This window comes from Megascapheus bottae, chromosome 4 (assembly GCF_031878675.1).
Source record: "Megascapheus bottae isolate mThoBot1 chromosome 4, mThoBot2.hap1, whole genome shotgun sequence".
In the NCBI taxonomy this organism is placed as follows: domain Eukaryota; kingdom Metazoa; phylum Chordata; class Mammalia; order Rodentia; family Geomyidae; genus Megascapheus; species Megascapheus bottae.
The window spans coordinates 55,487,953-55,510,877 of NC_143512.1; the positions used below are offsets into that span (position 1 = coordinate 55,487,953).

The window sequence follows — 22,925 nt, forward strand, 5'->3', positions numbered from 1 at the left end:
TTCATTTATATTGCAACAGCATGTTTATTATGATTTAAAATTTTAATTCAGAAAAGTTATATTCTAGAAGTTTTTTTTTTTTTTTTTTTTTTGCCAGTCCTGGGCTTAAGCTCAGGGCCTGATCACTGTCCTTGGATTTTCTCAAGGCTAGAGCTCTACCACTTGAGCCTCAGCACCACTTCCGGCTTTTTTCTATGTATGTGGTACCAAGGAATTGAACCCGGCTCTTCATGCATGCTAGGCAAGCACTTTAACCACTAGGCCAAACTCCCGGCCCCTAGAAGTTTTTATTTTTTTATGTTTCACAGGTGTTGAGTTTATATCTTACAGTTGAATGGAAACAAGTTTGCCTATACGTGTTCTTTAATATTAAGATTATAGTTCAGCCCCTGGGTTTCATAATACAAAACTTAACCTGAGGACTTCACTGCGGTGGAAGGCAGCAGTGGCCTGAGTCAGGTAGGCAGTGTGTTGTTAGCTGGCTGCTTTGGACCAAACCAGCAGCTGCAGCGACCCTGCCACTTGCTTCTGGGTAAATTCTGCTATGACCGGAGTGCACTGACTACTGTGTGTGATGGGCTGGCAGTGTACTGTTAGCTGGTTGAATATATGAATGGCATCAGCTAACATGCAGCTGCTATCTTATTGCATATACGATGGGCACTGGAGTGTGATCAAATATAAAACGAGTGTGCGTGTATGTGTGTGTGCACATATATATTTGCTATGAGGTTGAGCACTACTGACCATTACAGTTACTATTGCTATTGGATTACCAACTTGGAGTTCACATGGACATTTTACAGTGAAGGGGACACTGTGATAAAGGATTGTGTAAAAAGTGATGTTTTCAGTCTTGTTTAAGCAGAGCCATTATGAGATAATTATCTTTTACCAAATGAACATAGGCTCGATGCTTTCCCTCATCTGTAATAATTAATATACATCTAGAACTCTCCTAGCAGAGGAATATAATAGCTCAAACCCTAGATACATAAGGCCACTTAGGATGAGGCCAAATTAATGGACCTCCAGGACATGGAAACAAGAGGTTAATTATAAGTCAGTGTTATTCTTTATGTATTATGTTTTTCTCTCTTCTCTTGTGTTACCCTTTGGTTAATCTCATATTGTTATAGTATCCCACTTTGTTACCTGGTATATTATATAGATGTTTATTTGTTTATTTGAAATAGGAGAGGAAAATGACGGGAGAGGGTGGGGGGAGGGAAATGCGGACAAACACATAAGAAGGGGCATCAATGTGATAGAAGTAATGCACTTTCTAACGAATATAACTGTAACCCCTCTATACATTGAAATAAAAAATTATTAAAACTATAATGACAGTTTGGACTCAAACCCTCAGAGTTCCCCAACTTTTCAGCTAAGTGTTTGGTACTCTTTCTGGACCTCCTCAGCTGGGCAGTGGAGTGGAGCCTGTGCTCACCCGTGTGCAGGGAGGACTGAGGTAAATTTGAAGATGAATTAGTTGACTACAGTAGTTTCACTTAAAGTATCAAGAGAATTAGAGATTTTGGGGGGAATGGGGCAGAGGAGTGGTGTGGATTGTTTGACAGATTTGACTTAGTTCCTCAGGTTCTGTAAAAATATTGTGTGCTGATTTTACAGTAGAAGCTTGCAATTAGCTTGCATAGTAGAATCTGATCAGAAATGCTTAAAAGTTTCTCATTCCATTGGAGGCGATTTTGGCTCAGGGAAGAACGAGAAGTATTACGTCTCATGTGGACATTTGCCACAAATTAGTAGAACTCACTGTGACTGTTTGGTATGTTAATTCTGCCCTAAATGGAAAATATATAACACTCTACCATATTGGACTTTAAGTAATTGGTAAAATACTTTTATGTCTATCTACCTTAAGTGTAAATGTATTTCTGAAACACAGGGTAAGCAGTGACTGTAGCTTGTTTTGTTTTTTTCTTTTTGGTATATTTTATTACTTTCAAATTGCCCAGCATTTCTCTTATTTTTAGAACCTTTGTGTTGAAAAATTCTTCCTATGTAAATACTGTTTTCATCCTTTTTTTTTTTTACAGGTTAAATTTCAGCATGTTATTTTCAATAGTCACTGACCTGTCAATGTAAATAAAGTCTAGTAAACTTATAAGGCTTGTTTTTTGCTTTATGTTTAAAATATTAAACAAAAAGACACAAAGCAATATTTGCACCCATGAAGCAGAAAATAAGATGTGTATATATGTGTACATATATACATGTATATATAGAGAGAAAGAGAGAGAGGGAGAGAGAGAGAACTATGGAGAATAGAATGTAATAGATGTAAGACAAAGACATCAGCAGGTAAGGGGAAAATGAAGATAGGAATTTAGAAGGAAAGTGTTCTCAAAGTGATGAGAGTGAGTAGACCACATTGGGAAGCTGGAAAGGCAGAGGGGAAGGGCCTGAGGAAAGGGATGATGGTGATAGTGGAAGGCTGGGCTGGCTGGTGTGTGGGGTGTTTTCTCCCAGCTGTGTCCTCTGTGTCCTGTTCACTGGCCTGGGGGCAGAACTGTTTTCTATGGCGGCCCACCGAAAGGCTTCCTTCTTCTGCTCTAAGAGAATGTGTCATTCTGAAGTACAGCCTTAAGTTGTCTGGAGAAAAGCAAGGGAAGCATTCATGAAATGGGATGGCTTGGTTTCTAGACATAACTATTTGTAGAGTTCAAGTATGAAGCAAATCGGAGGTAGATAGTATCTTCTTACCAGCCACCATATCACTTGTCTTTGAAGGCAGCCTGACTAACAAGTTGTTCTTTGCTGGGATCCCCCAATACTTCTGCTTATTCAAGCAGTCTTATGAAACCCAGTATTTTAAATGAAAATACAGAAAGGAATATAGAAACATACATAATTTTGGTTTTCTTCTTGGGATCCATCTTTGCTTCCATCCTCCCTCCCTCCCTCCCTCCCTCCCTCCCTCCCTCCCTCCCTCCCTCCAATCCCTCCCTTCTTTGCTCTCTCTCTCTCCCTCCTTTCCTCTTTTCCTCCCTCCCTTTCTTCCTTCTTTTCCTTTCTTCTATAATATTTTCCTATAGGGGTGTGGGGGGGGGAGGGAAATGGGTACCAAGACATGTGAAAGGGTATCAGTGTATGTGAATTAATGCACCTTCTATCTGGCAAATATCATGTAACCCTTTTACTAATTACAATAAAAAATATTTTCCTATAAGACCATCTGTGTACCGTCCAGTTAGATCAACAGCTGTTTTGTAATTGGATAGTATATTGTTGGCAGCATTTCAGAATTCAGAAAATGTATGAGCTTCTACATTTTTGTGTAGCCTGCCAAAATAGTATAATAAAGTGTATACATGATACATTTTTGACTTAGATTTTTCTCTTTAGAGATCCTCATGATACCTTGATCAAGTCTAATTTTTAAAGGAATTTTGGTGTGCTGGAGCTAGCTTCTTTACTTTGCAAAATGCAGGTTTTAAATTTTCAGGAAATTTGCAGTATTAAACATTGGTAAGGTAGAATTGGCCATATAGGAACATTTACACCATGGAATTTGGCAAACACTGTGCCAGGATTCTTTCTTCAAGGGGAACTGGAACTCAATGGTAAGAGTATTTGCCTAGCATGCATGAAGCCCTGGGTTCGATTCCTACTACATACACAGAAAAGGCTGGAGTGGCACTGTGGATCAAGTGGCAGAGCATTAGCCTTGAGCAAAAAGTGTCCAAGGACAGTGCCCAAGCTCTAAGTTCAAGCCCCAGGACTGGCAGAAAAAAAAAGATAGAATTCCTGTTTCAGAAAGTCTATTGATAAACACTACTATAGATATGCTATATACAAGAATCAATAAGAATGACATGTGCATATCTACTATAGATACACTATAATTATTAAACATTACAAATGAAATAACTTTTATGATATGTTTTTAGACCAATTTGTATCTATTTTTAAGGTCCTTTTCTTACAGTTAGGCTTTTCACTAAAAATCAAAGGCTGATTTCACTGTTAATATTCTATTTATAGAGTTTGAGTTGCTTCTAGAAAGATCATGGAGAAAAGAGGCTGAAAATGTTGAAGACTTTTGTTGTGTGCCAATCCTTGGGTTTGAACTCAAGGCCTGAGCAATGTACCTGAGCTTTTGTGCTCAAGGCTAGCTCTCCACTGCTTTGAGCCACAACTCAATTTCCTGTCTAGTCTGGCTTTGAACTTTGATCCTCAGATCTCAGCCTCCTAAGTAGGGAGGATTACAGGAGTGAGCCACTGGCACATAGCCTTTTTGAAATATGATACCATTTGTAAATTACTACTTAGCAAGATAGAGTAAAACAGTACAGACCCATTCTTCAGAAAACAACAAAAACCTCAACAAAATCCTGTGTATGAAACATAGGATTTGAAACTATACATTTTCCATTTTTCAACATTCATATTTTATTATATCAATGTAGCCATTTATAGTAAGTTATTAAAAATTCAGTCTCACAAAGTATTCTTGAATCCACACAGTGGCATTTGTGTTTGTGTGTTGTCTTTTCTATAAAGTACAAGTGTAGAAAAGTTGAACAACAGGATGTTGTAGCACATTAGTGATTGTGTACTGGAAATCTTTCAATATGGTCAGATGAAAGATGTGTTGTATTATATTTTGAGTTTTTTGGCTACTGTTTTTTCTCTTGGATAACACCTTCATTCTGAACACATTCATTACCCTTGATTAATAAGATAGCATAATAAAAAACCCCAGTCATCTTTGAGTGCTTCATTTACTTGTCCTAGTATTCAATCTGAGGATGAAATCACCAGAGCTGTGACTGCTCTGAGGATTGCATCTCCCATGGACTGCATCTTCACAGATCCTCTTTCTTTTTTATTATGATTTGCCCAATCATTTGTGATATATGAGGCTTAATGGCGTCCACTGGTTCTTCTGGTCTCCAGAACTTCACAACTTGACCCTCAGGGCTGACTAGATACTTCCAGAAATTCCATTTTGGTTCCTTCTTGGAAGAATCTAAAACATCCAAAAAAAAGGTAATGAGCATATAATTGTATTTCCCACCCTCCACGATTTTCATTTCTGTATCTGCATGCGTGATCACTTTAGAACCAGATAACATTGCTATAATCGCAACAGCAATGAAATCCCCCAAACAAAGCAGAGCACAGATTTTCATAGCTAGATTTCAATTCACTTGGTGACTTTACTGAGCTGTGCTTTGAGCTAGAATCATGAAATGAAACAAATTGTGTAATTTAGACTTGTTGATCCAAATTCCCCCCTCCCTCTCCTTCTCATTTTGTCTTGAATAGGCTTTTGCTATGTAGTCCAGACTGGTCTCAAATACACAATCTTCTTGCCTCAACCCCTCAAGGGCTGAGATCAGTTATATGCCACCTATCTAAAATCTATATTCATCTATCTAAAGCTAAACAAATTTCTAAAAGAAATTTACCTTAGGGCCAGGAGTTTGGCCTAGTGGTTAAAGTGCTTGCCTAGCATGCACAAAGACCCAGGTTCGATTCCTTGGTACCACATACATAGAAAAAAGCCGGAAGTGGTGCTGAGGCTCAAGTGGTAGAGCTCTAGCCTTGAGAAAGTCCAAGGACAGTGCTCAGGCCCTGAGCTGCTCAAGCCCAGGACTGGCAAAAAAAAAAAAAAAGAAATTTACCTTATTGACTTACAACTTTCAGTAAGTATTTTAAAAGTTTAAATGGTTTAAAGATCTTGTATGGGTTACTTCTTTATTCACTATATTGTTTTTAGTGCAATACTATTACATGTTAATATAGTTGAATGATCAGGGATTTGAAACAATCCTCTCATTTTGACAAATAATGATATTTTTGATAAATTTTCAAGAAATGTGAATTTTTTTCCAGTTATATCATCTAGGATTTATGTTCATATTACTGATGATCATGAGAACATATATATATGTCTACATATATATATATAAAGATTTCATAGATACTAAAAATGATCAAGTACTTACTATGTGCCTAGTGTGGCTAGTGAGGATGGCATGGCTAGTGAGGTAGCCCCCAGTGCTGTGCTGGGCTCTCTTGTCCTCCTCATCTAAGATCAGGGAAATGCTCCATTATGAGCATACCACTGATTCCTAAAGGGCACCACACCAGGGTTCACAAGGCTTTTACAGTGAAGAGAAATACCCTATGAGCCCAGCTTGTGGGCTTGCGCTCTGGCTTTTCTTTCCTATTTTATTTGTTGGATTGGGGCCTGATATTCTTGAGGCCATCGCTTCATCAAAGTGCAAGTTATTTAAAACAGAAAACAAGGAAGATGCCATCCAAGTAAGTTAGAGAAGAGAATATTAGCTGAATGTTCTGTAGAGGAAATGGCAATGTGTAAGTGTCTTTTACTTAAAAATTAACACACAAAACTTCAGTTGATACTATTTTTTGGCTCATCTTACAACTAAGGAAATGCATAAAGGTAAGTCGTGTGCCTGAAGCCACACAGCAAAACCACTTGGGCTTTGAACCCAGAAAGTCTGAGGCCAGAGTATGCTTTATCACTATATCATACAATCTTTTTTTTTTTTTTGTCAGTCCCAGGGCTTAAACTCAGGGCCTGGTCTCTGTCCTTGGACACATGTTGCTCAAGGCTAGCATACTGCCACTTGAGCCATAGTGCCATTTCTGGCTTTTTCTGTGTATGTGGTACTGGGGAATTGAACCCAGGGCTTCCTGCATTCTAGGCGAGCATACTACCACTAGGCCACACTCTGACCCTATCATACACTCTTTGTGCCTATTAAACTTGGAACATTTGTGTGTGTGTGTGTGTTGCTACTGGGGCTTTGAGCTTAGGGTCTTTTACTATTACTTGACTTTTTTTGCTTGAGGCTGTCACCCTACTGCTTGAGCCATTCTTTTACTTCTGTCTTTTTGTTATCTAATTGGAAATAAGAATCTCACAGACTTTCTTGCCCAGGCTTAGAATGGAGATCCTTAGCTCTCACTCTCTTGAGTAGCTAGAATGGTATGAGGTAGCAGCACTCTGGATCCATGTATGTATGTATGTATGTATGTATGTATGTATGTATGTATGTATCTACCATATATCATTGTTGGTTATAAAACTTGAATTCTGGGCCTGGGTTAGTGCACTACCACTTGAGTCACAGTTCCACATCTGGTTTCCTGGTGGTTACTTGAAGAACCCACAACTTTCCTGCTTTGGCCAGCTTTGAACGAAGACCCTCAGATCTCAGCCTCCTGAGTAGCTAGCATGAGCCACCAATGCCTGACTGGAAGTCTTAAGATTTCTGTGGCTAGTTTAATTATATAGAAACCCTAACATTATTGCCTCCTGAAATATCAAGCATATTCATATATATATATATAATATTTTTGTGCTTGAACTCAGAGCCCTAAGCACTGTCCTTGAGTTTTCTTGTTCAAGGACACCACTTAAGGCATAGTTACTTTTCTGGCTTTTTTTTTGGTAGTTAAGAGATAACAGCCTCAGTGGTTTCGCTGCCCAGGCTCGTTTTGGACCATAGTTCTCAGATTTCAGCCTTCTGAGTAGCTTGGATTACAGGTGTGAGCAGCCAGTGCGAGGCTCCAAATTGTTTTGAATTTTGGCAAAACTCTAGGATAAAGTGAGATAGTCAACTTTAAGGATAATGTCTCAGACAAGTGCAGCATCAAACTAACTGCAAAGATAGTTCAGCGAATAGTGTTCATCTATGAATATTGATGAAATGTGCAGCTTTAAAATGGATAGACTTGCCCACAAATGCTGCTTAAATAAGAATTTTGTGAAAACAGCCATGGTCTACAATAAAGTCTTCAGGATTTACTATCTTACAACTGAATTCTTTTGCCACCTAACAAGCATTGATTTTAGTAGACAAACGTATACAAAGGATGAGAGTCTGGCTCTTTGATTAGCTTCATGAAATTTTCCCAACAAAATCTTTTACATGAAATAAACAGGGCGAATATTATTGAAATAAAAAAGAAATTAAGAAAAAAACAAGAACTGATTGTGCTGGCGAGGCCAGGTAGCTATTTACCAACAAGAAATCTGAATGCAGGCTCTGCTTCAGGTCCTAGAATCTTGATCTTGTGGAAGATGGGGAATGTGACTCCATAGTTTTTTCTGGCAAAAGATTCCACTTCCTGGCTGGGCCGGGGCTCCGCTTGTCCAAACTGATTGCAGGGGAAGGCCAGGACGCTGAAGTGATAGGGCCCAAACTCTCTGTGCAGTTCTTTCAGCGCTAAGTAATTCCTGTCTGTGAGCTGGCAGTTGCTAGCCACGTTGACAACTAGAGAAACCTCCCGGAAAAAGAGAGAGAGAGAGAAAAGTCCAACCGGAAAGTGAAGCAGAAGATGGACGTAAAGAAAATCCTGCAGGCAGTTAAACTCCAAAGCCATTTTGGGGGCCTCTGGTTTGAGATAAGACCTGACTTCACTGAAAACCGAAATCCAGATGTGTGAGTCGGGACTCCAGCCCAGCTCTTTCTGGCCAGGTTAGGTTATAGAAGAAACGTGCATTAATAAATGGCACACTGCATTACACACAAGCATTTTCTAGAAACCTTAATGTATTAATTCAAGACAATAATTAAAGCATTTTTGAGGCAAAACCCCCTCAATCTTTTATTTGGAGAATAAGACAGTCTATTCCTTAATAGTCTTAATAAGCTCCGATACCTCATGTGATATGTTAGTAACATTCACATCTCATTTATGAGTAGGCAACATTGAGAACATTTTATTAAGCGCATAAGCAGAGAAGTGGGAAAACAATAGAAATGAAGACAGAAGATGTAACTTACTTTGCCTTTAAACTTTTCCAGAGATACCGGCCTCCCTTTGGCATCCTTCACTTCAAAGGCGTAAAAACTGTTAATTTTAGGTTTTAGGAATTTTAGCTGTAGAAGAAAGAGCATCACCGTGCAGAGGATCATAGATAACAAGACTGCAAACATCTTAACTTTGGGCCCGGAGCATTTCAGCGGGGGAGCGATCAGAGGCTCCATTTTGGATGGCTTTGGAGGGAGTCGGCAGGCCCGGCTGGAGGGAGGAGCCGAAACCTGAAACCTCGCTTCCCTGGAAGGAAAACTGGACCCAGAGCCGCGGTCCCAGCCGAGGAACCAATCCAAGGACCCTTCTCACCACAGGGCGGACGGAGCAAAACTTCCCAGTGGAAGAAGGAACCCCGCGCAATTGCAGTGTCTTTGTGTTGCAATGGCAGTGTTTCCCCGAGAAAAAATGAGTATTTTCGGTCGGGCTCCTTAACACCCTCCCTGCAGAGACGGTCTGTCACCAGAAGGCGGCGCTCTTGTAATTCGCAAGCTTGAAATAGTCACTGGGGCAGAGTGTGTGTGAGTGTGTGAGTGTGTGTGTGAGTGTGTGTGTGAGTGTGTGTGAGTGAGTGTGTGTGAGTGTGTGTGTGTGAGTGTGCGTGTGTGTGTGAGTGAGTGTGTGTGAGTGAGTGTGTGTGAGTGTGTGTGAGTGAGTGTGTGAGTGTGTGAGTGTGTGTGAGTGAGTGTGTGAGTGCGTGTGAGTGTGCGTGTGTGTGAGTGAGTGTGTGTGAGTGAGTGTGTGAGGGTGTGTGAGTGTGCGTGAGTGTGTGAGCGAGTGTGAGTGTGCGTGTGTGTGTGAGTGAGTGTGTGTGTGAGTGAGTGTGTGAGTGTGTGAGTGTGCGTGAGTGTGAGTGTGTGAGAGTGTGAGTGTGTGTGTGAGTGTGTGTGTGAGTGTGTGTGAGTGTGTGAGAGTGTGTGAGTGTGAGTGTGAGTGTGTGTGAGTGACTGTGTGAGTGAGTGTGTGTGTGAGTGTGTGTGTGTGAGTGTGTGTGTGAGTGTGCGTGTGTGTGTGAGTGAGTGTGTGTGAGTGAGTGTGTGAGTGTGCGTGTGTGTGAGTGAGTGTGTGAGTGTGTGAGTGTGTGTGAGTGAGTGTGTGAGTGTGTGTGAGTGTGCGTGTGTGTGAGTGAGTGTGTGTGAGTGAGTGTGTGAGGGTGTGTGAGTGTGCGTGAGTGTGTGAGCGAGTGTGAGTGTGTGAGTGTGTGTGAGTGAGTGTGTGTGTGAGTGAGTGTGTGAGTGTGTGAGTGTGCGTGAGTGTGTGAGTGAGTGTGAATGTGTGAGAGTGTGTGAGTGAGTGTGTGTGTGAGTGTGTGAGTGTGTGTGAGTGTGTGAGAGTGTGTGAGTGTGAGTGTGAGTGTGTGTGAGTGACTGTGTGAGTGAGTGTGTGTGTGAGTGTGTGTGTGCGCGCGCGCGCGCCTGGGTATTCACTGAGCAAAAGATGGGCTGTTGAGAACTGGCTAGAGTACCGAGGAATAGTATAGAGTAGGGATTGACTTGAATTTTACATGTGGATTAAACACACCCCAGGTAATCGAGGAATTTCTGTTTCAAAGAGCAGTGAGATGGCTGAAAGATTTGCTGTGACTTCCTGTAGTTGAGGCAAGTTCCACGGGAGCATGGCAAGCACAGAAAAAAGAATGAAGCCATTAGCAGTCCTCGTCTATGGCGAATGACAGCTCCCTATTTTGTTTCTGTATTCAAGTTTTCAAAACTGTGATACCTGAAAAGATACACACTCTGCAATCGAATTGAGCTTGCACGTGTGACACATATAGACACACATAGGCATACATGGAAATTTCCTGAAATAATACTTCTTTAAACTGCAATGCATCTATGTCCACTGTTCTTTTTAAAATTTATTTATATGTGTGTTGGTGTTAGGGATTAAGCTCGTTGCTTATTGCACTTGTTTTTTTTTTTTTTTTTTCCACTGAAGGTTGGCATTCTACCCTTTGAGCCACACCTCCACTTCAAGTTCTTTTGCTGGTTGAGATAAGAACCAGACTTTTGTGCCCTGTGGCTCCAAACTGTGATCCATGGATCTCAGTAGTTTGGATTACAGGCATGAGTCACTGGTGCCTAGCTCTTGGTGAATATTTTGATGTCACTATCTCTCAGCTTCTGGGGACCTGTAATTATTGCTTCCATATCCTGTCTGTCCTAAGATTATTTTAGACTGTAACTATATCAAAGTTGCGCATTTCTCTGTACAGCAACAATGTGCTAGGAAAGTACAGCCATCTTTCAGTAGATGAACAAAGGCTTCCTACAGGAGAAGGAAGGATTGACTAGCTGAAGGTTAAGTCTGAGGAAAGTTAGGGTGTCAACAGTGGGAAAATACACTGCCTGGTAATCTGCTACCTCAGGTATTATAGAAGGCAGGAAGAAAGTAAAATAGTGAAATGGCCAGCCTCTGCTAATTTCAAATCAACTAGAGATATTGAGGACACACATAAAATGGAACACAAAGTAGCTAACAACAATGCTAAATAATGGACTTAGTATTTTTTTCCCCAGTCGTGGGGTTGAATTTAGGGACTTGTCACTGTCCTTGAGCTTTTTATTTATTCATTTTTATTTTTTTGTGGGTCATGGGGCTTGAACTCAGCCTGGGCGCTGTCCTCCGTCTCTTCAGCTCAAGGCTACTGCTCTACCCCTGGGCCTGGGCTTTGCTCTTGAACAATTCAGCTCAAGGCTACCTCTCTAACCTTGATCCAAGCTCCACGTCCTATTTTCAAGAGGTTAATTGGAGATAAGAGTCTCAGGTCCTTTTGTGCCCAGGCTGGCTTTGAACTTTAATCCTCAGATCTCAGCTTCCAGAGTAGCTAGGATTATAGGCATGAGCTTTTTCAAGGCTAGCACTCTACCACTTGAGCTACAGCAACACTTCTGTCTTTTTTCTATGTATGTGGTACCCGGGAATTGAACCCAGGGCTTTGTGCATGCTAGGGAAGTACTCTGTCACTAGGCTACACTTATGGCCATAAATATCTATCTATATCTATATCTATATAGATATATATGTATATTTTTTTTGCTGGTACTGGGGCTTGAACTCAGGGTTTGGACACTGTCCTTGGACACTTTTTGCTCAAGGGCTGTGCTATTTAAGCCACAGTGCCACTTCTGGCTTTTTCTGTGTATGTGGTACCAAGAAATCAAGGCCAGGGCTTCATGCATGCTGAGCACTCTACCACTAGGCTACACTCCCGCCCCCCCATTTTTAGTTTTAAAAATTGTAGTTTGCATAAACAAAGTGGCTTATGTTCCTAAAATTTATATTGCAGTCAGTCTTTTTAATAGATTTTTTTCCTGCAGAACAATGATCTGAAATAGGAAGGCATTAATAGTTCAGCTAAGATTATAGGAGTATGAATGAAATAATCAAGAGTAGAGTTGGCAACTTTCAGTTTCATAAACCAAAACTATTTCACCTGCATTAAAGCATTTCTTTGAAAAGGTAAAATATGTTTATTTAAAGAAAGACTCTGAAGGAAAGAATGGCATAGTACTATTATGAAAGCATGATATTCATTAGGAAAAGATGTTTTATAAAAAAAAATCTCATTAAGGATTAAGAAGGGTTAGGCATGGAGAGTTATGGCAGACACTTGTCCTTGTGAGAAGAGGTTGTCTGGAAGGCAATACAGAATCTGCAGGCCAGCAAGTCAAGCTAAGAGAAGATGGAGTGGAGTCTGATTAAAGATATACTTGGCCAGATGTGATAGAAGGATGAGCATTAAGGATGTTCTAGAGACCCCTAGTGGCAGGAAGTGGCAATGGGGCAGAGTAACTCCTACTGGGAAACTATCTTGATCAGTTCTGATTAAAATTAATTTTAACTGATTTAACTATAAACTTTTTTCATATTTATATGGTATTGTGATATTTCCATACATGTATACAGGTGTATAATATATTTTTTATTTTATTTTATTTTTTGCCAGTCCTGGGCTTTTTGGCTCAGGGCCTGAGCATTGTTCTTGGGATTTCTCAAGGCTAGAGCTCTACCACTTGAGCCACAGCGACACTTCTGGCCTTTTCAGTGTATGTGGTACCGAGGAATCGAATCCGGGTCTTCATGCATGCTAGGCAAGCACCCTACCACTAGGCCAAACTCCCAGCTCCTGGTGTATAATATTTAAATCAGCCTAGATATATCTAAATCTTCAAACATTGCTCCCTTTGGGGTAAAAAGCATTTAAAGTTCTTTCTTCCATCTTTTTTTATTAAAGAATTTATTAGCATTGATTTTTACATCGTATTTCAAATGCCGTGTTTAACAAAGACGTATTCAAGAAGGGAATCTCTATATACAATCACTGGCACTTAGATTTTAGAACATAATTAAAATTAGGCTGAGGGTTTGAATGTCATAGATACATATTAGTCTATGTAATAAAACATTATGTCTATAGAGTCATAGATTTTTATGTCTGTGTAGTTGTGTTTATATTTCCAATACTATGTTCATAGAATTGGGTACCATGTGCATAGTTTGGATCTAATAGCCACATATTCTTCCATCTTTTAAAAACATCAGTATATTATCATTCTTGATTTATCTTGCCCAAGAATGTGAGGACATTGAGATTCAAAAGTAGGGAGATGAATCTTTTGGTACTTACAACTAATTTGTCACAGTATTTGAATCCCTGAATTTGAAATATGTTATAGAAAGAATACAACATATTTTGGGCTCGTGATAGTGTGGGTGTTTGGGAACTGTCACCCAGACCTAAGGAATGACATGTGTGTGTGTGTGTGTGTGTGTGTGTGTGTGTGTGTATGTGTGCGTGTACACACATAGGGTTGTGCCAGAGAGCTCCCCAACCCTCTTTGTGACTTTTGTCTTTGTCACCAGGTTCTTGCCATACTGTGCCATCAGCATGTCTTTCTTGGAATGTCCAGGTGTTTTGGGTCTGCTAAATGCTTGGGTGTCAGATGATTTAATCTCTAGTACATTTGTTTCATCTTGTGACTTCCTGACCTTGTTTTTAACCTTTGTAAGGTCCTTTCTATTTATTGTTTTGGTCCCAAGGCTCCAAATTCCTCCCAACATAGTGTCAACATGATAGGAACTCACAAGGTAAAGAGCTGGACCATGGACTCTGAGCAGCAAGTCTTTTAACCTTTTCCCTTCTTTGTCTTCTTTCTCTTACTTTCCTCTTCCTCTCTATTCATAAACACTTGAGCCATTGAAACTATGTGACAGGCATTTCCTGTGCAGGAGGGAGATCCTGGAACAAAAGTTTAAAAACATCGAAGACGAAATAGACCAGTGAAATCTCCTGTAGCTCCGAAGCCTCATTGTTTGCATGCTACCTCTGTGACTTCAACCACTTCAGCTGCCAGCTGTTATTTAATTCATACTTCTCTTTGACTGTTCATTGATTATTTTCAAGTAAGTTTGAACTCAGAGCCTAGGCACTGTCCCTGAACTTTATTTATTATTTATTTTGATTAAGGCTAATGCTTTGCCTCTTGTACTACAGCTCCTCTTCCAGCTTTATTGGAAATAAAGGGAATTTAATTGCGAATAAAATCGTCATGGTCTTTTGCAGGCTTTGAACCAAGATCGCCACATCTCAGCCTCCTGAGTAGCAAGGAACCACTGACTCCTGGCTTAGTATCTTTGACTCTTTGTTCAAGTTCTATAAACCCATTAGGATTCATGATCAGCTGTGCAGAATGGGGCAAATAATGGTACCTACTTGACCCACAGGGTTGTGATAGAATTGAAACTATGCAATCCATACATTCCAGTGTCTGGGTACATTAAGAGCTCAATTTTATTAGAAGGATGATTAGTAAGATTATTACTAAATATTATTAGTAGGGCTCTATTGGAAGCATACACAGTGAACTGTACAGGGCCAGTAGGAGTGTGAATTAGTTTCCTATGGGTGCTGAAATAAATGAGCACAAACTCAGTGGCTCAAAACACATACTTGTGGCGGCCAGTTTTACTGGGTGGAAGCTAAGGGGCTTGGCCTCACTTCCTCCAGGGGCTTCTGAGAGGATCTGTGCTTTGCCACTTCAGGTTTTGGTGACTATCAGTATATCTTGGTTTGGCTGAAGTCAGCACCTCAGTCTCTGTTCTTGGACATGTTATCATCTCTTCTATTTTCTCTGCCTTCTTATGACAACACATGTGATGTTATTTAGGGTTCACCAAACAATTTACCATGGAATCCCCATTTCATGGTAGTTTAGCTTCTAATCACCTTGTAAAGCCCTGCTGCCATGGGCAGGCAACACAAAGGGAAGTTGAATTACGATCTGAATATTTCTGGGGACCCTACTCAGTTTCCCGTAGACTGCCTAACCCTGTGTGGTGTGGTGGAGAAGGAAGATCTGGGATACTTTTCTGAGGTTGTTGGCAAACTGAGCTGTGAAGGTGGACTAGGAATTACCCTGGCAGAGAATCACAAGAGAGATTTCAAGTGGAAAGCATTCAAGATGGACAGAGTAGCAAGCCAAGTCAGAAAGGCACAGGCTTGCCAAAGCACCAGGGTGAAATGTCTTCAGCATTTTTGCTTAGCTGCCATGTTGCCAATTTCTTCTTCTCATCTTTTAAACTTTTACACTGAGTTTAAATAATATATATATATATATTATTGTGGGTCATGGGGCTTGAAATCTAGGCCTAAGTGCTGTCCCTGAGCTCTTTAGCTCAAGGCTACCGCCTTACCCTTGAGCCACAGTGCCACTTCTAATTTTCTGGTGGTTAATTGGAGATAAGAGTCTCATGGACTTTAGTGCCTGGATTGAGTTTGAACTGTGCTCTTCAGATTTCAGCCTCCTGAGTAGCTAGGCATGAGCCACCATGCCCGGCTAGGTCTCCTTTTTAAAAAAAATCAAATACATTTTCAAATATGGTATCTTTTTCTTTTCCCTTTCTACGAGGCTGAGGGCTTCTTGGCTGAAGTACAGAGATTGCCTGAGTATGGCCACAAATAGTCTTACAGTGTTTCCAAAGCTGGAATCAACGGAAAACTTTGAAAAGTGGAGAAACAGAGTATGTAAATGTCAGAGTATATGATGTCATTTCATGTTATATTTCACACGATTGCCTAATAGTAATGGTCTATAAATATAATTAGGATTTCAACTCCTCTGTATGTCTGCACACTTTTTTTGTGAGTTGTGGGGTACATACTCTTGATTAGAAGCTCTAGGTGTGCAATTTCATTGGTTTTTTGTGTTATTTGAATCATTGTCATTGTTATCGGAACCTAATTTATTTATTTATTTATTTTTTGGTGCTGGTCTTGGGACTTGAACTCATGGCCTGCCACTGTCCCTGAGCTGTATCCACTCAAGATTAGCACTCTACTACTTGAGCCATACCGCCACTTTGAGCTTTTCAGGTTAAGAGTCTTAAGGACTTTCCTGCCTGGGCTAGCTTCAATCCACGATCCTCAGATCTCAGACTCCCAAATAGTGAAGATTACAGGCCACTAGCACATGGTTGATACATGGATTTGAACTCAGGATTTGTGCTTGCTTGGTTTGCTTGCTTTGCAGGTACTCTACCACTTAAGCCATGCCTTAAGTAAAAAAAAACTTATTTGTAATATATAATTTACTCTGCATGTGTGTGTGATTTAAGTAATTTCCAAAGGCACAAAAGTTAGAAGTCTTAGGTACATACTCAGTTTTGTACCAGGTAGTACTCCTGCAAATTTCTCTTTGGCAGTATTAAGGTTTGAGCAAAGGGTCTAGCACTTGCTAAGTACTAAGGAAAATTTCCTTTTGCCAGTTGAAGACATAATAACAACCCTCTTTGCTGTTCAACAGGGATTTGAACCAGTTACCACTACATATTCTAACTTTAAGAGCAACTTTAAGAGGTTGTGGGTGCAGATTCCTGTGGCCAGTAGCCCGATCACCACAAGATGGCAGCAGAGTCCAAACCAGGGCCTGGCCAAACGGTCTCTAGGGGAGGAGAGTTCCACCTTGGGCCTAGAAGAATCTGTGGGGTCAGAACTGAGGGTAATGCCTGAAAAGGACACCCTGACTCTAGGTGAGCTCGGTTTTGAAATGTGAAAAGGATGTAGCCCCGAGATAATCTTTGTCCTGTAGGATGGTCTTGTGTTATCTTTGGTCAACTACTTTCCCCTTTTCCTCTCTGAACTGGAAATTTCTAAAACAAGGGATGATGAAATAAGAGCAACAAAAATCTTGTAGCAAAAGAAAAACTTCAAGCCCGAGCCAGTGGCTCATGCCTGTGACCCTACCTACTGAGGAGGCTGAGGAGCTGAGATTTAAGGATGGTGGGGCAGGAAAGTCTGTGACTCTCATCTGGAATTAACCACTAAAAAGGTAGAAGTAGAACTGTGAGTCAAGTGGTAGAGGGCTAGCCTTGAGTAAAAATTGCTCAGAGTTGGTGCCCAGGTCCTGAGTTCAAGCCCCAGGAGTTGCAAAAATTAAACCAACAAAAAAATAAAAAAAGAAAAAACTTCAAAATGGAGTGGCCTAGAGGAGAAGAGGCTCAGACTGCTCTATCACATAGGCAGGCCACACTTAGGGTCCCAAATGGGAAGTGAGCCACAAGAATTTGATTGGTTGCAACTCCTTTGCATGTATGTAGGCTGTCTGGGGGCTGCTGGAGCTCAAGAGCTGCATTTGCCTGACACCCCATGTGTACCCCAAGTGTACTCCTAAATCTGTGGGATTTAAATTCAACACATGTTGAATTTAACATATGATATGGCCCTTATATTGGCAGATTAATCAGATGTCATATGTATATGTAAATATATGTATACACTATATATACCATAAACACTAATGGACTATGTATGCTGTGTATATGCAGTGTGTATATTAATGTATGTATGTAGTATATGGTATATGCATGTGTATATGTATGTATATATTTGAAAACAATGAATAGAGAAAATGAGGGGAAGAGAAAGTAACAGGAAGAGTGGAAGAGATGGAGAAAGAAGAGGAAAGGGGGAAAGGAAAAGAGAGAGAGAAATGGAAATGTCCTGCAGCATGTGAAGAATAAGAAGGGAAAGAGGGAGAAGAAGAAAAAAATATAGAAGGAGGAGGATGAGAAGGAGGAGATAAGACAGAGAGACATAAAGGGAGGAAATGGGCACCAATAGTTCTGTTAGGATGGCAGGATTCCATAAGCCTCTGCCAGTACTCTGACAAGCTCATTCTGAGATCTATAGTTCTCATTTGGTCACAACTCTTAGAATTCCCATCCCGCAGAAGTGAACATTTCTCTCAGTCATCTGATGATTCAGCTCTTGGTTTTCCCTTTCAAAATGCTGGATAAGGCTAAGACTCCATGTGCAGAGGTGAAGTGTGGGAAATAGGCTCACAGAGTGACTGGCTGTGACTGGCAAAGCAAGCCATAGCAATTTCCTGGTGGGGTCAGCATAGTGTGGGCAGATATGCTTTGCCATCATGTTAAACTATTGAACTATTTCCAGCCATTCTTCATATTCTTGCAGAAATAAAGCATCTTAGTGCAGCTGCTGCAGCTGGAGTCATGCCTTTAATCCTGGCATTTCCTTCCTATTCTGAGGCCACTGAAGCAGTTTCTCATGAGTATTCAGTCATGAATCCAGTGTTGTGGATAAGGCCCTGTGCCTTCCTCTTCCTCCCACCCTCCTTTTTCTCGGGGGAGGGTGAGAACCTAGGCCTTCACGTCTGTTCTATTGTGAAAGATGCTATGGACAGATATTTAATCAAAGTGATTATCTTGTTTTCAAAACAAAATTCAGGGCTGAACATCATTCTTGCAGGTTCTTTTGAGGAGCCTCTGAAGACACCCATCAAAGGAAGTTCAGAAACAAGCAACTCTGCTCTCCAGTTTTGCAAGCAACCTCATGTCCTGAACAGAGGTGAGAAAGAAGATGCTGTCTCTAAAGGCCAGGTAGGTAGAGTGACAATTGAACATCCCACAGTTTGAGGAGCTAATGTCTTAGCTCATGAGTCCTAGTCGTCTTCAGCTATGATTTTGTGCCCAGGGGATATTTGGCAAGGTCTGAGGATGTTTTCCATTGTTATAATCCCTGAGCAGGGCAGTTTAGTGAGCAAAGGCCAGGGATGCTTCTAAACTTGCTGCTGTGGCCAGAACAGCCCCACAACATTGCATTCATTACCTGCCCCAAATGCCAATAGTGCTGAGATTGGGAAACTTACTTTAGAGTTAATTGTTCTACCTCGCATACATCAAACAAACAAGCAACATGTGTCATTTGTTATGTGGTAACATTGAGGGAGGAAGAAACCAAAACATGAAAATAATTCTTGTCAGATTTCCGAGCTGTGAAGATTCAGTGATGGTTCCTACAGAGGATTAAATGCCGTGTTTCCAGCTGCTGGTGGCTCCTGCCTGTGATCCTAGCTATTCAGGAGGCTGAGATTTGAGATTTGAGAATTGCAGTTCAAAGCCAGCCAAGGCTGGAAAATCAGTGAAACTTTTATCTTCAATTAATCACCAGAAAACTGGAAGTGCTGTTGTGGCTCAAAGTAATAGAGAGCTATCCTTGAGCAGAAAAAGCTCAGAGATAGTGCCCAGGCCCTGAGTTCAAACCCCATGACTAGCAAAAATAAATAAAATATAAAAAAAGAAAAGCACTGCTGCAAAGGAACAGCAACAAAAAAGCCTTCTCTACAGTACTCATTCATCTTCATGTTTTGAGAGAGTCCCAATAAGTACATTTTGTCTCATTCATCACTGATTTTCCTAACTGGTTTTATTATAAATACGCTCGCCAAGAACCATCGAAATCACAATGATACACATAAAAATAATTGTCTCAGCAAGACAAAACCGACTTCCTAGAAGGGTGCATTGCCAGCCAAAAATCTGGCCAGCAAGCACACAGAGAAGGAAGGCCACCACCCTATTTATCCCTAACACAGCAGGCTCTGCCCTCTTTGTTCTGATTGGTTGAACTCCAGTTCACAATCTGCTTGTGATTGGCTAGTTTGAACAGGGTCTAATGTATTTACATAAGATTACTTTGAAATAAGACTAATATTACACAAGTAATCTCAAAATATACCTGCACCCATGGCTATTTCTTGAACAATCTATGTGTGAATTCCATTTTGAGAAGAAACCAGATTAAGACAAAACCTTACATTTCAAAAACACTTCCTTAACCCAAAGCAGTTCCTCAGCTTTTTCTTTCTTTCTTTCTTTTTTTTTTGCCAGTCCTGGGCTTGAGCTCAGGGCCTGAGCCCTGTCCTTGGACTTTCTCAAGGCTAGAGCTCTACCACTTGAGCCTCAGCACCACTTCCAACTTTTTTCTATGAATGTGGTACCGAGGAATCGAACCCGGGTCTTTGTGCATGCTAGGCAAGCACTCTATCACTAGGCCAAACTCCCGGCCCTTCCTCAGCTTTTTCTTAACAAGAGTCAAGCCACCAGGCCGAAACAGGAACTTTTAAGCAACGTGCTTTGGTAGAATACTTTGTTTTTCTCACAATCTTGATAAAAGTTGGATGAAAGAATATCAGAACCATACATTCTATATGGTTCAATGGGATAACAAAATAATATTTTTTTATGTTCATGGAAATTTAGGTAAATTACTTATGAGTTCTGTAATAACTTATTAAACATGACATTTGAAATATGATGTAAAAATCAATGTTAATAAAATCTTTTTTTTTCAAAAAGAAAAAAAGAGTTCTGTAATTGACTGCCCCCATTTCTAGTGTTTTTGGTCTGAGTGGTTTATAAGTTAAGGAAATGTTTTTAGGCTAGGGAAATAAGAAGGGACTTTAATTTAGCTGATACCTGCCACATAGAGTTGTTGAAGAAATTAGAAATTATATGAACATATATGTATGTATAGATATAGGTAATTGAACTGATCCTTTCACAGTGATAATAAACAATAGCAATTAATTGTTAGTACTGGTTTGGCAATGTAGACTCTTTGAACTTTCTAATCAACAGTTAGTTGTAACTGTGTATCCAACATATCTCAGGTATGCATATATGTTTCTAAAGATGTATTATATATGTGTGTGCATTTGCTTCCAGAAATGTCTAAATCAGCTATATTTGACCCGGAAGATGGTTCAACAAATGAGTAGGAAAATGCAGCTCTGTGAGAAGTCCCAATGTGTTTGGAAAGGTACAAGCCAAAGACTTCCCATGTGACCTTTCTTACCCTCTTGTTCCCTGCCTCCTTTATTTCTTTTTTACCTTAAATGTGACATAATTGTACACTGGCGTAATCATAAACTGTAGATAATTTGCATAAGACTCTGTCCTAACTGAGAGGTGGCTACCTTTAGCTCTTCTAGCAATTCCCCTGCTATTGCCAGCTATTTTCATTATAACATTGATAAATTGCAATTTCTTGCAATGACTCCCTAGAATAGTAGATATCAACTTAGTTCTTTGCTTATTTTATTCCTCATTTATATCATACTTCAAAAAAAGTGGGCTGGAGATGTGGCTTAAGTGGTAAAACACCTTTTAGTAAGTGCAAAGCTCCTAGTTCAAACCCTAGTACTGCAAATAAACAAGCAAGTAAATGAGGTAGTAGTATACAATTGTACTCACCATACAAAGGCCTTACTGTATTTTTTCATGCTCTTTGTCAACTATCAACCTTTTATCCACATCTTAGAAACTTATAATCTATTGTTTATAATATTTTATTTACAATAGATTGTTCACTTCTTAGTTTTTGTATTTGTTTCTTCATACTTTACAACAGCCATTTTCTTTCACTTGAGTAAGGCCAAAAATAGGAGGCAGAGGAAATAAATTTAGTTTTAGTGAAGTGGCCACAAAACAGTGCTGAGGAAAGATTTGAAGAAGAGGATATTGGAAGCAAAGACTAGTTGTGAGACCCTTGAGATATTCTACTATTGGTTCTTCTAGAAAAAGTTGAAGATGGGGTTGGAGACATGAAACAGTAGGGTGCTAGTCAGTGAGTCACAGCTGCAAGTACTGAGTATGAGTCCCAGTCTTAGACCTGAAAAATGAGAAAGAAAGAAAAAGAGTTCAAGGTAGACCATGGATCCCTCATACACTACTAGGATATTGGGGTAAATTCTATCTAGTTCTGTATAAGGGAGGTATTCCTTTATGCTTTATTCATATCTGTTTAAGTCCTGGAAACCTTACAGACTTTCAAGCTGGAAAGAGTCCCAAGTGGGAAGGAGCTGCTGCTACTGGTGGCAGTACATTGGAAGAGCTTCTCCAGCTGTGTACTGGTCAGGGGATTACCTATGGGTAGTTTCCTTGTCCCACATTAATTTAAGTGTTCTGTCATTTTACTCTGATCCCTATGTTTTCCTTTCTATTTTCTTATTCCATCTTGGAAGTTGTGTCATTTAGGGGTTATTAAGGATTGTGAACCTGAATTCACTATGAGAAACTTATTGAGAGAACTAGGGGTTCATTTTGTAAATACTAAGGAAATTTTTTTTTGTTGTTGGTCATGGGGTTTGAACTCTGGGCCTGGGCATTGTCCCTGAGCTCTTGAGCTCAAGGCTACTGCCCTATCCCTTCAACCACAGAGCTACTTCTGGGTTTCTAGTGGTTAATTGGAGATAAAAGTCTCATGGACTTCAGTGCATGTGTGCATCACTGACACTGAAGCAGGGGTTACATTTGGGTTTCCTGGCAGAGAACTGTGAAGCTCTGAAGTCATTTGGTCAGAGCGACCACAAGTCACATAAGTTATCTAGGTTCCTGTTGATTCTATCATGATTGGTTTGACCATAGGTTGAATGGTTGAAGATGAAAAGATAGTGGCTTGTGGTTTGGACTTGGTGGAATCTTTTGATGAGAACTTAAGAACAAACAAAGATATAATTTTTACTACAGATAGTCATGGGTAAAATTAGCTATGTGTTCTGATATAGAAATGGTGTGAGAAAAAGCTAACATCAACTGATCAGCAGATATTAACATGGATTCAGAGTAGAGACTGGTTTGTCAGATGAGTATGGTGTGGTGAACATACAGATATGAACACACATTGGTTTTAATATCTCAAACAACAGAGTAATTATTCAAAGTACGATGACCCAAAAGATCTTTTTTTTTTTTTTTGGCCAGTCTTGGGCTTGAGCTCAGGGCCTGCGCACTGTCCTTGGACT

General features: G+C 40.2%; 2 protein-coding genes across 2 annotated transcripts in view; one reads left to right on the top strand and one right to left on the bottom strand.

Annotated features, from left to right (window-relative positions):
- Cdc20b (cell division cycle 20B) overlaps positions 1–22,925 on the top strand; it is a 42,110-nt gene that overhangs the window by 1,147 nt on the left and 18,038 nt on the right. Inside the window, 4 exon segments of the mRNA XM_090331150.1 lie at positions 15,732–15,843; positions 16,626–16,851; positions 18,590–18,720; positions 20,848–20,941. Of these exon segments, the coding sequence (XP_090187276.1) occupies positions 15,772–15,843; positions 16,626–16,851; positions 18,590–18,720; positions 20,848–20,941 (523 nt within the window). The 5' untranslated portion in view covers positions 15,732–15,771.
- On the bottom strand, positions 4,735–9,049 carry Gpx8 (glutathione peroxidase 8 (putative)). The gene is made up of 3 exons (XM_090331943.1): positions 8,793–9,049; positions 8,028–8,289; positions 4,735–4,996 (listed from the first exon to the last, which is right to left on the bottom strand). Exons 1-3 carry the CDS (start codon positions 8,994–8,996, stop codon positions 4,833–4,835), a joined length of 630 nt encoding a protein of 209 aa, XP_090188069.1. The 5' UTR covers positions 8,997–9,049; the 3' UTR covers positions 4,735–4,832.